The 12,701-nt window shown below is 48.9% G+C and overlaps 1 protein-coding gene across 1 annotated transcript in view; it reads left to right on the top strand.

Annotated features, from left to right (window-relative positions):
- LOC131924083 (IgGFc-binding protein-like) overlaps window positions 1-7,900 on the top strand; it is a 42,346-nt gene extending 34,446 nt beyond the window's left edge. Inside the window, exons 16-19 of the mRNA XM_059279306.1 lie at window positions 1,323-1,522; window positions 5,561-5,944; window positions 7,394-7,650; window positions 7,740-7,900. Of these exons, the coding sequence (XP_059135289.1) occupies window positions 1,323-1,522; window positions 5,561-5,944; window positions 7,394-7,650; window positions 7,740-7,749 (851 nt within the window). The 3' untranslated portion in view covers window positions 7,750-7,900. The remainder of the gene's footprint in view (window positions 1-1,322; window positions 1,523-5,560; window positions 5,945-7,393; window positions 7,651-7,739) is intronic.
- Window positions 7,901-12,701: the final 4,801 nt, after the last annotated feature.

Genomic DNA, 12,701 nt, shown 5'->3' with positions numbered 1-12,701 from the left:
GTGTCTGTGGGCCCCTCTTGGGAACTCCTGGGCCCTGGAGAAATCCCTGCCCTTGACAGGCCTCCTCTAACCCTGCTCCAGCATCCTCTGTGCCTCCCCCATTTACTTGAGGCTCTGGGGTCTCAGACTCCAGTCAAGAGTCCACCCTCCCCAGACCTCCCACCCACCTCTTCCCAGAGCTGTTCCCGGCTCTTTCTGTAGTGACCTGGAAGGGAGCTGATGGATTGAGTGTCCTGAGTCTGTGGCTCACTGGCCCCTCCCTCAGATGGAGTAGCCTCTCATGTGTTCAGTGCAAGTCCATGGACAATAGATCCCTAATCCAAGACAATACACCTCTTTCCAAATTTCAGGGTAGGAACAGGTCACCTCAGACACCCAATGCCAAAACAATGGTCCCTGGTGCTCCACTGAAGAGCCACTTCTTCAGTCTCCTAGGCAGGATCGAGACCTGGGTCGTCATCTACCCAACAGCATTGAAACTGTCCGGGTTTGGCCGTCTCTAGCTCAAACAGTAGGCTAGCCCCAGGCACCCTGTGCTCTCTGGACATGTGCCCTGGTGGTCCTTAACGTCTCTGTAGCTGCTGCGTTTCCAACTGAAATCAGACTTCAAGCCTGATCCTTCTCTCCTGCCCCAGTGGCCATGTGGTGACCATAGCCATGCCAGCCCTCAACGCTTAGTTGGTGCCCAGCGCCTCATCTTGGACAGCTCCGTGTCTTTCACTTATTCTTGTCTTTCTCTTGCCCCGTTCTCAAATCTATTCTTGTGCCATCCCATTCCTTTGCTTGCACCTCCCATCTAACTTAGATACTCTGCCTGCTCCCCACCACCCCAACTCAACACTGTCAGAGCTTCCCCATTGCAATCTGACCTTCCTGAGCCTCCCAATGCCATCGGAGTTTTCTGCCCCACATCCCCAACCCATCCTGACAATCTGCTTGCCCACTCCATCCTACCCTCACCCTCTTCTTGACCTCCCCATGCTGTCCCCACCCTCTTCCTGACCTCCCCATCTCATCCCCTTCTTACAGCTGATTCCCTGCAACCAAGCCCAACCTTCCTCCATCCCTTCCAATCCTCCCCCAGCATTCCATTCTCCAGGCCTGACTGTGTCTCAGATTTCTCGTCTTCACAGACCCCTCTGACTATCCTCCTGCAATGCAAACCTGCATGTGTAAACCTGGATGTGAGCTTTGTAAGACAGGGTTGGGGACTGCGTCATTCTCATCTTCAGCACCATCCTGGCCAGGGCCAGGAGTTCAGTAAGCCGAGTTAGTCAGTGTCCTGCAGCAGGTGTGACCTACCTTGCCTCCTCTCCCTCCAGCTCTCCAGTGTCCCGACCACAGCCACTACTCTGTGTGCATGAGCTCCTGCCAGGGCTCCTGTGCTGCCCTCTCTGGCCTCACCCAATGCACCACTCGATGCTTTGAAGGATGTGAGTGTGACAATCACTACCTGCTCTCCCAGGGTGTGTGCATTCCTGCCCACAACTGCGGCTGCACCTACAATGGCCAATATATGCCGGTGAGCAGGGACTCCAAGCAGGCAGTAGGGGCGGGGGAGCTGGAGGGACATTCAGAGCTGCTGTGCTCTGGGTTTCTGTTCAGGGATTGGGACACCGGGGGCCACCACCTGTTCCCAGCTGTGTCTGCTGTGCTAAGTCACCCCAGACTCAGCAGGTCGAAGCAAGAGAGCTTAGCTCTGGAGGCCAGGAGTCAAGGACCAGCTCACGGCACTAAAGTCGAAGCACTGGAAAGCTGACACTGTCTAAGAGGTTCCGGAGGGAAATCTCTGCCTGTGTCTCCCACCCTCTGGCGGCCTCGGTCATTCCTTGGCTTGGCTACACCACTCCAATCTCTGCCATCACTTCTCTGGGTGACCTGACATCTCCCTGTATAGTTCTTTCATGAGCGTCCATGGGATTCCCCACCTAGACGATCAGGATTAATTCCCCATCTAAACAGCATTAATCACACTGCAAACACACATTTCTGTTTAAGTAGCGTGCTTGGTCCCAGGACTTGGGAATTGCTATCTTTGGTGCAGGGGCATTCCTCCACTACCCTTCCCTCTCTGAACTTCTTCACCTGCAGAGTGGTTGAGTCAGCATCCTGGCTCCACAGACATTTGATGCTCAGGACAGCTGGTACCCAGTGCGCATAGGCCTCATCCTCCCATGCATCACATTCAGCAAACAGAACAGAAGTTATAATAGTGCAGTGGGTGGCTCCACTACCAATCATTCAACAGTGTGCTCTGGGATTTAAGAGTTAATTTATCCTTGCTGATGCTTTTTGAAAGCTCTTTGTGTGACTAAGTGTGTTTGACATGTTAATTCGTCTTGTGATCATGACAGTCTGAGACAGGTTACCAGCAAAGGTTATGCAATAGAGAAGGCATCCCAAAGCTGCTCCTCAGCCGGCGGTGCTAACCTGAGCAAGTGGATCCAAATTTCTGCCCCTTCCTTCAGGTCTCACTGCCTACTGGAAGCCATCCGGGATCCCCCAGGTTAGGTCTGCAGCCTCCTTGGGCTTTCATCTGCTTCCCAGTTCTGACCCGATTTTTGTATCCCTCATTCCATTCCTACACCTCCCCTCCTATCCCCAGCTTTCTGAGCCTTCCCATCTCATCCCTGACCTCTGCACTATTAAAGCCTTTTGGATTTGTAAAGCCGGCAACCAGAGGAAAATCCACCGAGAGATACAAATGTGCGAGTCCTTGGAATACGGGTGGGACAGTCAGCTCACTCAATCTCAGTTCACATCAGTGGAATCCAATAACCCTGGATGCCAAATATTGGGGAAAAACGACAACTGTCCTGAGCATGTAGAGAATTTTATTCCCATGCTCTCCTAGTCAGCACCGCACTGTTTATGTAGCATTCGCATTGTATTGGGCATGAGTTAAGGTGTACAGTAGGATGTGGTGTGTTACATGCAAAAACAATACCACCATATAGAGTGGATTTAGCATCCTCCAATGCAGTATCTTCAGGAGCTTCTGGACCAAGGGACCCCTCTGTTGTGAGAACTGCACTGATTTTTTTTTCTTGCCAAGTTTTCAAAGTTTTATGTGTGTGGTTTTTTTTTCAAACTTTTGTTCTTTTAAATAATCAGTCTTCAGAACAAGTGTAAGCGTGTGTGGGGGGGGTGCCCTTTCCTGAGGCTCAGCCACTGATGCCATGCTCGCCCCACCCGCTTCTCTTGGGAGTGTGTGCCTGTTGCCTCCTATAAACCATGTGAGACTCTCTCGCAAACATGGCGGCTCCCTTACCCCTACGTCATTAAGCATGGGTGCTGTGAGACTAAGGAAATCGATCACGTGACCGATGATAATGATCAAAACCAGGAAACTCCCAGTTATTCAATACCATTATCTGTTGACTTCACCCAGATTTCACCAGTTTTTCCAATACAAGCATCTGTAATCATTGCCTTCTCTGACCCAGGGCCCCTGAGGAGGCAGACGCTGTGTTCTGTCCATAAAATTTGATGACCTCTCCAGGAGAGGTATGGCAAGAACGAGGCTTGGGGACAGAGCCCAGGGCAAGGGGTTAATGGTCCTAGATCTGAGAAAGCAAAAAACAGGAGAAGATGATCAGAAAAGAGACACCCAGTTCAGGGAAAGCCATTTGCTCCGGGCCATGGTCTCTGGGGACTGAGATGTCCCAGCATCCACCTTATCTCCTCCAGTAAGTTTTTCTGCGTTATAGTAATAAATATCTTCATGTAATTAATATGTTACTATATCACTACAAAACGTAGTAGATTAAAACAATGACTGCTTTTACGTTTCTAATCCGATGACTGCAGTTTGGGGTAGGAGGTCTCCTGTCCTCTGAGCTTATTTGTCACCTAACAGGACAGCAGAGGGTGCTGCTGTAGGCCACTAGCTTTTTTACTGCAAGACAATGCCTAGGGAGGACTGCTCTATGGGTAAAGGAGGTTTGTGTAGCTCACAGCTTTGGAGACGGAAGTCCAAAGCTCATGGTGCAGGCTCTGGGGAGGCTCCCTGGCTGCATGTTGTCGTCATGGAAGCAGCTGTATGTTTCTGTCAACGTGAATCTCTCTCCTTAAAAAGCCATGAGACTTCTATCGGGGATCCGCCATCTTAGAGACATGATCTATAGTCAGCTTCCCAAGGCCGATCTTCTATTTCTTACTTGAGAGTCAAGGACTGTAATAAGATCCTATCGTCATTTCATCCTGAGTACTTTGTCCCTTCCCTTCTCATTCAGCGTTGCCAGGGGAATGGGTTCTTTCTTTACAAAACTGTCCTTACGGCTTTGTCTCGCTGGTTTCTGAGCCTGAATCTGCACAGCCAAACTTCTGCCCAACCAATAACAAACAAAAAGAATTTCTGTTTTTGAGACAGGGTCTTACTATGTAGTCCTGGCTGTCCTGGAGCTCACTATATAGACCAGGCTAGCCTCAAATTCACAGAGATACTCCTGCCTCTGCCTCCTGAGTGCTGGGATTAAAGGTGTGTGCCACAACGCCCAGCCCCAGTCATTTTCCCCCTAAAATAACTATGTCTTCATGTTTATATGTATTTGAAAGGAGTATATCCTACTAGTAGGATCAATCAAAACTTACCCAGCCTCCTTGTGGCTGGTTTGCTCCTAACACACATCACCCCTGCTTTTCTTTTGTTCCAGACATTATTAGGTCCTAGATTCCCTTGCAGTTATAATGATCACATGTCATATGCTAATAAGAGTTTTTCAAGAGCTTCTAAGATCATTCACGCTTTCCCAACTTAACCAGAGTCCCAACTTCTAAACTCCATAGTTGGATGAAGTCTCCAACCTCTTCATACCATTAATACAAAACCTTGAGGACTAAAGTCCTGCACAGTTCAGGAGAACAAGCTTTATTCAAGCCATGGCAAGTGGCCTGAGCTGGGATCACTGTCTGTACCACGTGGTGACTTATCCTCCAGGATTAGCCCAGGCTTGTTCTCACAGTAATGGCACAATCTGAGACAGGGTGGTGATGGGGTGGACTGTCAAGGCTCTTGAGTCAAAACATGAGCTTGGCACAGTGTTGTTTGAATCTTAAATGGTCTTTTAATTAAAAAACAAAACAAAACTCAGACCCAGATATCAGGGTGAAAGCTGAAAGATCACAGAAACAGAACAGCCAGCCACTAGTTTTTACCTGTATGAAATCCTCAGCCTAAACTGAGTAAGTTCCTGTTTCCTCACGCCTTATATACCTTTCTCTGCCCTGCCATATTACTTCCTGGGATTAAAGGTGTGTGTGTTTCCCAAGCAAAGGCATGAGATCTCAAGTGCTGGGATTAAAGGTGTGTGCCACCATTGTCTGGCCTCTGTGTCTAATCTAGTGGCTGGCTCTGTCCTCTGATCCTCAGACAAGTTTATTAGGGTACACCTAATATATCACCATAGCACAGCCTGGCCTCTGCTATGTTTTATTGACAAATCAGTCTGAGGGTCATTGACACTCTACCATTGGGTAGAGAACACACACACCATTTCTCGTTGGGAGCTTCGACAGGTTCCTCACGTGAAGGCACATAATCCACCCTTTCTGTGCACAGGTGAACACCTCACTGATGACCTCAGACTGCATCAAGCGCTGTTTCTGCTCCACAAGAACCGGCCTGACATGCCGAGCAGCTGGCTGCCCATCTGGCCACGTCTGTGAGATCCGAGCAGGAGTCCGGGATTGCTGGCCAGCCAAAGGTCTCTGCTCCATCTCTGTGGAGGCCAACCTCACCACCTTTGATGGAGCTCACAATGCCATCAGCTCCCCTGGTGTCTATGAGCTTTCTTCTCGATGCCCGGGACTCCAGAGGACTGTGCCCTGGTACCGCGTGGTTGCTGATGTCCAGCCTCGCCATGGCAATGACAAGGTCATGGGCAAGGTCCACGTCTTCTTCAAGAATGGAATGGTGACTGTGACCCAAAGCAAGGGCGTGTGGGTAAGCCTGGGCACAGAGGGCAGGGATGTCTTCCCTGGGCTGTCCTTCTTCCTGTCACAGTGGCCAACATCCTGGCTACCCAGTGGCCTTGCGGTCTGTCTCCTTCATCCAGGTCTCTGCACTTTTTTCTGGATTTGTACCTGTCTCTGTCGGTCAGCCTGGGTCCCTCTCCTTGGCCTGAGTTCTTACATTCGAGTAACAGCATAGCTTTGCTGTTGATCTTAATCAAGCCTCCACTGGTTACCAGTGACAGGAAACCAAATGCCTCAGGGGGAAACGAATGGACTGGCTCCATATCTGGGAAACCCAGAGACGGCCCCAGACACCCCAGAGACACTGTCAGGAGTTTACACCTTGTCCCTGAAGTCAATGTCTATTTCTAATTTTTTTTTTTTCCGAGACAGGGTTTCTCTGTGTAGCCTTACGCCTTTCCTGGAACTCACTCTGTAGCCCAGGCTGGCCTCAGACTCACAGAGATCTGCTGCCTCTGCCTCCTGAGTGCCGGGATTAAAGGTATGCACCACAACCGCCCAGCTTATTTCTAAATTTTTTTAAAGACCAGATACATGTATCTGTGTATCCCTGGCTGTCCTGAAATTTACTATGTAGATCAGACTGGCCTTGAACTCACAGAGATCCACCCGTGTCTACCTCCTGAGTGCTGGAATTAAAGAGGAGTGTCCCTATGCCTGGTTTTCAACTTCATTTCTAGGCGGTTTTGTTTCCATGAAGGGACGCGCCGCCTGCCTTAGCCTGACCACCTCAGCAGAAACAGATCCAATACAAGCTCCAGGACTGCATCTCACGGAGCCAGCCTGGACTGCCTGCCCATTCTAGTGTCAGGGGTGGAATGCTATGAATTTGCCAAGCTGGTATCACATGAAGTGTTGGGATTCCCCAGGTTAATTTCCAGGCTCCATGGTCCCATCTGAGAACTCAGCCCCTGGTTGTACTGATAGGCGAGAAAGACGACAATGACAGGATGTGAAGAAACACTGCAATGGGGAAGAGGTGTAAACAGGATACTTAGTTCATTCTGAAAACCAGAACCTGAGAAGCAACCCCAGATTTGCTCAGTTGCTTACTTATCTGTCTGATCAAGGAGCTCCTCCCCCAGCTTAGAATATTGTGAGGGTCCATTGATCCATCATTCTGTCCACTGACAACTTAAATACTAAACAAAGAGATTCTGAAAATATTAGTAAGTTAATTGGGGAGTCACATTGCAATGGGCATGAGCATGCACAGTGAGCTGTGTGTGGACACCCATCTCCAGCTGTCTTCCCACCTGTCCATCTCTCCATGTAACCCTCCACTCCAGGACCCATCCCTTCCAGCACCTGTCCCTGCCGCTTTGCTTTGTTCTTGTGCATGAGGACTCCAGTGTGGTGTTCCCTCAGCTATTGTCACTCAGGTCTCACGTCTCCGTTTCCCCTCCCCCTACACCAGGTGAATGGTCTCCGAGTGGATCTCCCAGCTGATGTGTTAACATCTGTGTCTGTGAGGAGGATGCCTGATGGCGCCATGCTCGTCCACAAGAAGGCAGGGGTCCAGGTCCGGCTTGGAACTGATGGGCAGCTGGATGTGATGGTCGGTGATGACCATGCAGCCCTGCTGTGTGGGGCCTGTGGAAACTTTGACGGGGACCAGACCAATGATGTGCTTGTCTCCCAGGAGAAGTGGAAAGCACAGGACTTCTCCTCATGGTGAGGATGGAGAGTGGAAACCAGAAAAAGAGGTGGTGTGGTGGGCGCTCAGGCTGCAGCATGAAGAGCTAAATGTCTGTCTCTTGCAGTTCCAACTGATCAGTCATCACTGGCAATGGACACTTCAAGACCTGCCTCTTCCAGAAGTTCCAGTGACTGAAGGATGTCCTGTGTGTCCCCTCCCTGTCCCTCCCCTTTGCTGAGCCGCTAAGGCCAAATCTGGAAGCATTGAGTAAATATCTAGACCCAAGTTGCATGCCAGTGTGTCTGCCTCCTGCTGTCTCCAGCTTCCTCCCCACTGTGGGAGACAGGGATGATGATGAGTCTCTTAGGAGGGGGCGGGTGGCTGCATGGTGGGTGCCCGGGCAGATGAAGAAGCAGATGGCCAGAGGGGGGAAAGCATTGAGGAGATTGGGAGTCCCAGAGACAGATCATTAGAGGAGTGGATGGATGAGATGATGGGTGACTGGATGGGAAAGACCTGGAAGGAGGAGAGAAAGACAGATCTTGGCTTTACCATTGACAAGTCTGGTGAGTTGCCTGGTTCCTCTCTGACTCGGTTTCATCACCTTTAAATAGAACAAAGGCTGGTATAGAGTTGGAGTGAGGATTTACTATAGGAATCCCCCAGCAAGAAAAATTTGAACAGAGATGATACTAGGAAAACGAACCAATTATTTTCTGTTGCTGTGTGTCTTAGTTAGGGTTACTATCACTGTTAAGAGACACCATGACCACGGCAACTCTTATAAAGCAAACATTTAATTGTGGTGGCTGGCTTACAGTTCAGAGGTTCAGTCCATCATGGCGGACAGCATGGTGGCGTGCAGGCAGACATGGTGCTGGAGAAGTGTCCTACATCTCGCTGGCAACAGGAAGTCATCTGACAGCCAAACTGTGTGGTAGCCTGAGTATAGAAAGCCTCAAAGGGGAAGTGACACACTTCCTCCAACAAGGCCACACCTCCTTATAGTGCCACTCCCTTTGGGGGCCGTTGTCTTTCAAACCTCCACACTGTGGTAAAACGCCTTACAGGAAAAAGACTGTATTTTGGCTTATGGCTGCAGAGGGGAGTCTATAATGTGGGAAAAGCACGGCAACAGGAGGCCAGGGCAGGAAACGGCGAGGTCATATCTCGACTGCAAACACCAACAGAGAGAAAACAGGAAGCTGGGCACAGCTCCTACTTCTCAAAACCCGCCCCTAGAGAGGGACATCTGCCGGCAAGTCTCCACCATCCAAACCTCTGCAAACAGCGCCACCTACTGGGAACCAGGTGCTCAAAGACCTCAGTTTATGGGAACCATCCCCACTCAAACCACCAGAGAACATAGGAGGGGTCTGAAAGCCAGGTTTAAGGAGCATATTAATTTCCTATTACATCACATTAAGCGTCAGATGAAGATGACACTCCTGGTTTGAGTCCTTACTAGGTTTCTGGTGGAATGATGGAAGGGAAAATCTGGCTGGGGGGGGGGGGGGGGGTTCAAGAAATAGTGAAGGAGTGAATAGAGAAATTTCTTTCAAGAGTCAGGCAAAGTCTTCCACATTCAGCCTCTAGGGTGCTGGGCAGCGTAGATGAAGAGCTGCGGTCAGTTTTATAGTTGGAGGCTGTGAGCTGAGGGCAGTGTGGTCACAGTGGGTAGGGCGTGATGAGGAGGTCAACAGTGGAGTGGTTCAGGGGGACATCTGCATTAGAGGAGCAAAGCAGACAGGTGGGAAATGGGGTTCACAGAGTCCGCCTGGGCTACAGTTTGGGGGCAAGCTGAAGCCACAAAGAAAGCAGCTGTAACTTGGAAATTGATAGAGCTGGTATCGAGAATGGGAGCACAGTCCAGTAGCTTCCAAAACGACTGGCGTAGCCAGGCAGCAGAGAGCAGGGTGTAGCAACAGCACTGAGGAGAACGACCATCTACTCCCACATCCCAGTTCCGTTCTGTCCCTGTGTCAGATACCACGACCAAAAGCAACTAAGGAGAGCAGAGACATACTTCATTTCACAGGTTACAACCAATTACTGAGGGAAGTCAGCAACTCAAGCAAGAACCTGAAGGAGAGACAGTGGAGGAACACTGCTTGCTGGCTCCCTTTCAGACTCATGCTCAGCTGTTTTTTTTTATACAGCCAAAGACCACCTGCCTAGGGAATGGCACCACCCACAGTGGGCTCTTCTAGAACCCACCATCCCTTATCAACTTGATACACAAACTTACCACTTTAAGCATAACCATTCAATTCTTGTCCCCCAAATTATTGTGTTAATATCAGGATTCAAAATGGTCCAACACTTGTCTTTAAATTTTTCAGCATTCTAAAAGTCCAAGGTCTTTTTAAAATTCAAAGTCCTAATGCAGTGCTCAGACCTATATCAACACCCCCACCATCAACACTTAGGGCATATCACAGAGGAGGAGGCAGAGGCAGAAAGGGGGTAAGAGCTAGAAGAGCTGTGGAATACAGTGAGTCCCAGACCATCAAGGGCTACAGTGACACTCTGTCAAAAAATTAAAGTAAAACATTCTAGTACAATACAATCCAGAGATATACCGACTTGGTATTTATATGCTGAGGAATTAGAGCAGGAAAACATTAAAAGTATTTAATTTCCATAGTTACAGTTCTGTAAGAACATGAAAGCTACGTGTCTTCTTGGGGGTTTTATTGCAGGGATAAAACACCATGACCAAAAGTAACTTGGAGAGGAAAAAGTTTATTTCACTCACAGTTCCACATAACAGTTCATCATCTAAAGCAGTTAAGGCAGGAACTCAAACAGGGCAGGATTCCTGAGGCAGGAGCTGATGCAGGGACCGTGGAGAAGGACTCTTACTGGCTGGCTCAGCCTGCTTTCTTATAGCACCCAGGACTACCAGTCAAGAGGTGGTATCACCCACAATGGGCCGAGCCCTCCCCTCATCACTAATTGAGAAAATGCCCTACAGACTTGCCTTATGGAGGCCATTTCTCAACTGAAGTTCCCTCCTCTCGGATGACTATAGCTTGTGTCAAGTTACATAAAACTAGTCAGCATATATACTAAAATTACTATACTGTGTAACACACAATTGATGGAATTGGAAAATAACCTACTGGGTGAGGTAGCCTGCGCACAGAAAGACAGGTGCCACATGCATTCTCTCGTTTGTGGACCTTAGATCTGAATTTTCAGGTTTCTGTGTTCAAATTGGAGTGAAAGTCAGCAGAGGTCAGAAAGCAAGAATGGAACCGTGACAGGGGAGGACCCTAAGGGGGAGTGGGAACACACACGTGATATTAAAAGGGGGGATATGATGTATGGAAAGTGTTAATATGGAGATGCAGCAGAGAATGTGAAAAAGATGGGGTCTAACTAACACTAACTGAAAACATTATTCATAAAAATTAAAACTAAAAATGTTTGTATGGCGGTATTCTACATGAATAGATACCTCTGAATACTCCTAGAAGCCAAAGTCACTAAATGAAAATCTCAGCGCTGTGCATAAAATGCCTGAGTCTTTTGTCAGGGAGGGTCCAGAGGTCCCCCAAACAATACAGGCTATGTCCGTTTCTCTTGGTTGTCCACCAGAACTAGATGGTAAAATCATATTGCTGAAGGCACCACACGCTTTGGTTGCAGGATACAGACACATCAAGCTGGAACTGAACTGGAAGCGTACCCCCTGTTGGCTAGCTAGCTTCATGGTACCAGAATGTGCTTTGTAGCCCACTGGGGCAGAAAAGTCATCAACTGTTCTGCCCAACAATACCAACTGATGAGGCAAGCTATGCCCACTGGTACAACAGAAGCATGACTGTTTGGGGGCAACTGGCAACTTCCGATTGGATCTAAGGCTTGTCCCATAGGAAGGAGCTCATGCCTGGTACCATACACCTTGTTGAAAGCCCAAGGCTGAGAAGACGGCAGGACTCTAAAAGAGGCATGGCGGGGTGGAGTCTGCTACTGGTTGGACTAAATGGACTTCTAACACTGCCTTCTAAGTGTCTGCGTTTCTTTTTTTTTTTTTAAGATTTATTTATTTATTATGTACACAGAAGAGGGCACCAAATCTCATTACAGATGGTTGTGAGCCACCATGTGGTTGCTGAGAATTGAACTCAGGACCTCTTGAAGAGCAGTCGGTGTTCTTAACCTCTGAGCCATCTCCCCAGCCCCAGTGTCTGCGTTTCTACTCGTACAATAGTGCTGCTCCCCGCCTTGGACAGAGAATCGTCCATCTGCAGCGGTGACAGTTCCCGCAGAGACTCATAACTGGTCAAAGTGCGAGAATAGTGGCTGATGGGTGTCCAGTCCTAAATACGACTTCTCTGCGGTCCTCACCAAGGCCAGGGAAGGCTGAAGAAGAGGGTTGGAAGGACTATAAGAGCTGGACGATGGTGAAGAATGCTGTGACATTGCAGTCATGAACACGTGGCAGCTGTGGCTACCTGCACAAGATCCACACCAAAAAAAGACAGGAAAGCGGGGTGGAGGGGTGCTAGTTGGGAAAAATAAAGGGGTCATCAGGAATGGGAAAGACATGAGGTTAAAGGGGTGAATATGAGCACAGTACATTTTATACATGTTGGAAGTGCCAAAAGTGTTTTAAAATTCCTACGAATACGCCACACGAAAAGTCATTGAATTGTATAAATGGGCAAATTTATACTATGTGACCTATTTACCAGTAAAGATTTTAAATTAAATAGTTAGAAATACTAGGAGCTCGGGAGACATCTCAGCAGGTAAGAGATCTTGCTGAGCAAGCATGAGGACTTGGGTTCAAATCCCAGCACCTATGTTAAAAAAAAAATGAGTGGTCATGTGCATGCCTGGAACCTCTGGGCTGGGGCGGTGGTGGTGAGGCAAGAAGCTCTCTGCTCACCAGCCTAGCTCCAGATTCAGTGAAGAGACCCTATGTCAAGAGAATAAGTTAGAGAATGGCAGAGCAGAATATCTAACATCCTCCCCTGGCCTCTGTATGAGCTTGGGCATCACCCATGGGCATGGGTGCATGAGAGAGAGGGGGGGGGGAAGGGGAGGGGGAGGGAGAGGGGAGAGGGAGGAGGAG

This window comes from Peromyscus eremicus, chromosome 1 (assembly GCF_949786415.1).
Source record: "Peromyscus eremicus chromosome 1, PerEre_H2_v1, whole genome shotgun sequence".
Lineage (NCBI taxonomy): Eukaryota > Metazoa > Chordata > Mammalia > Rodentia > Cricetidae > Peromyscus > Peromyscus eremicus.
The sequence above is the reverse complement of the archived record's forward strand: the minus strand, read 5'-3'. Positions and strand labels throughout refer to the sequence as shown.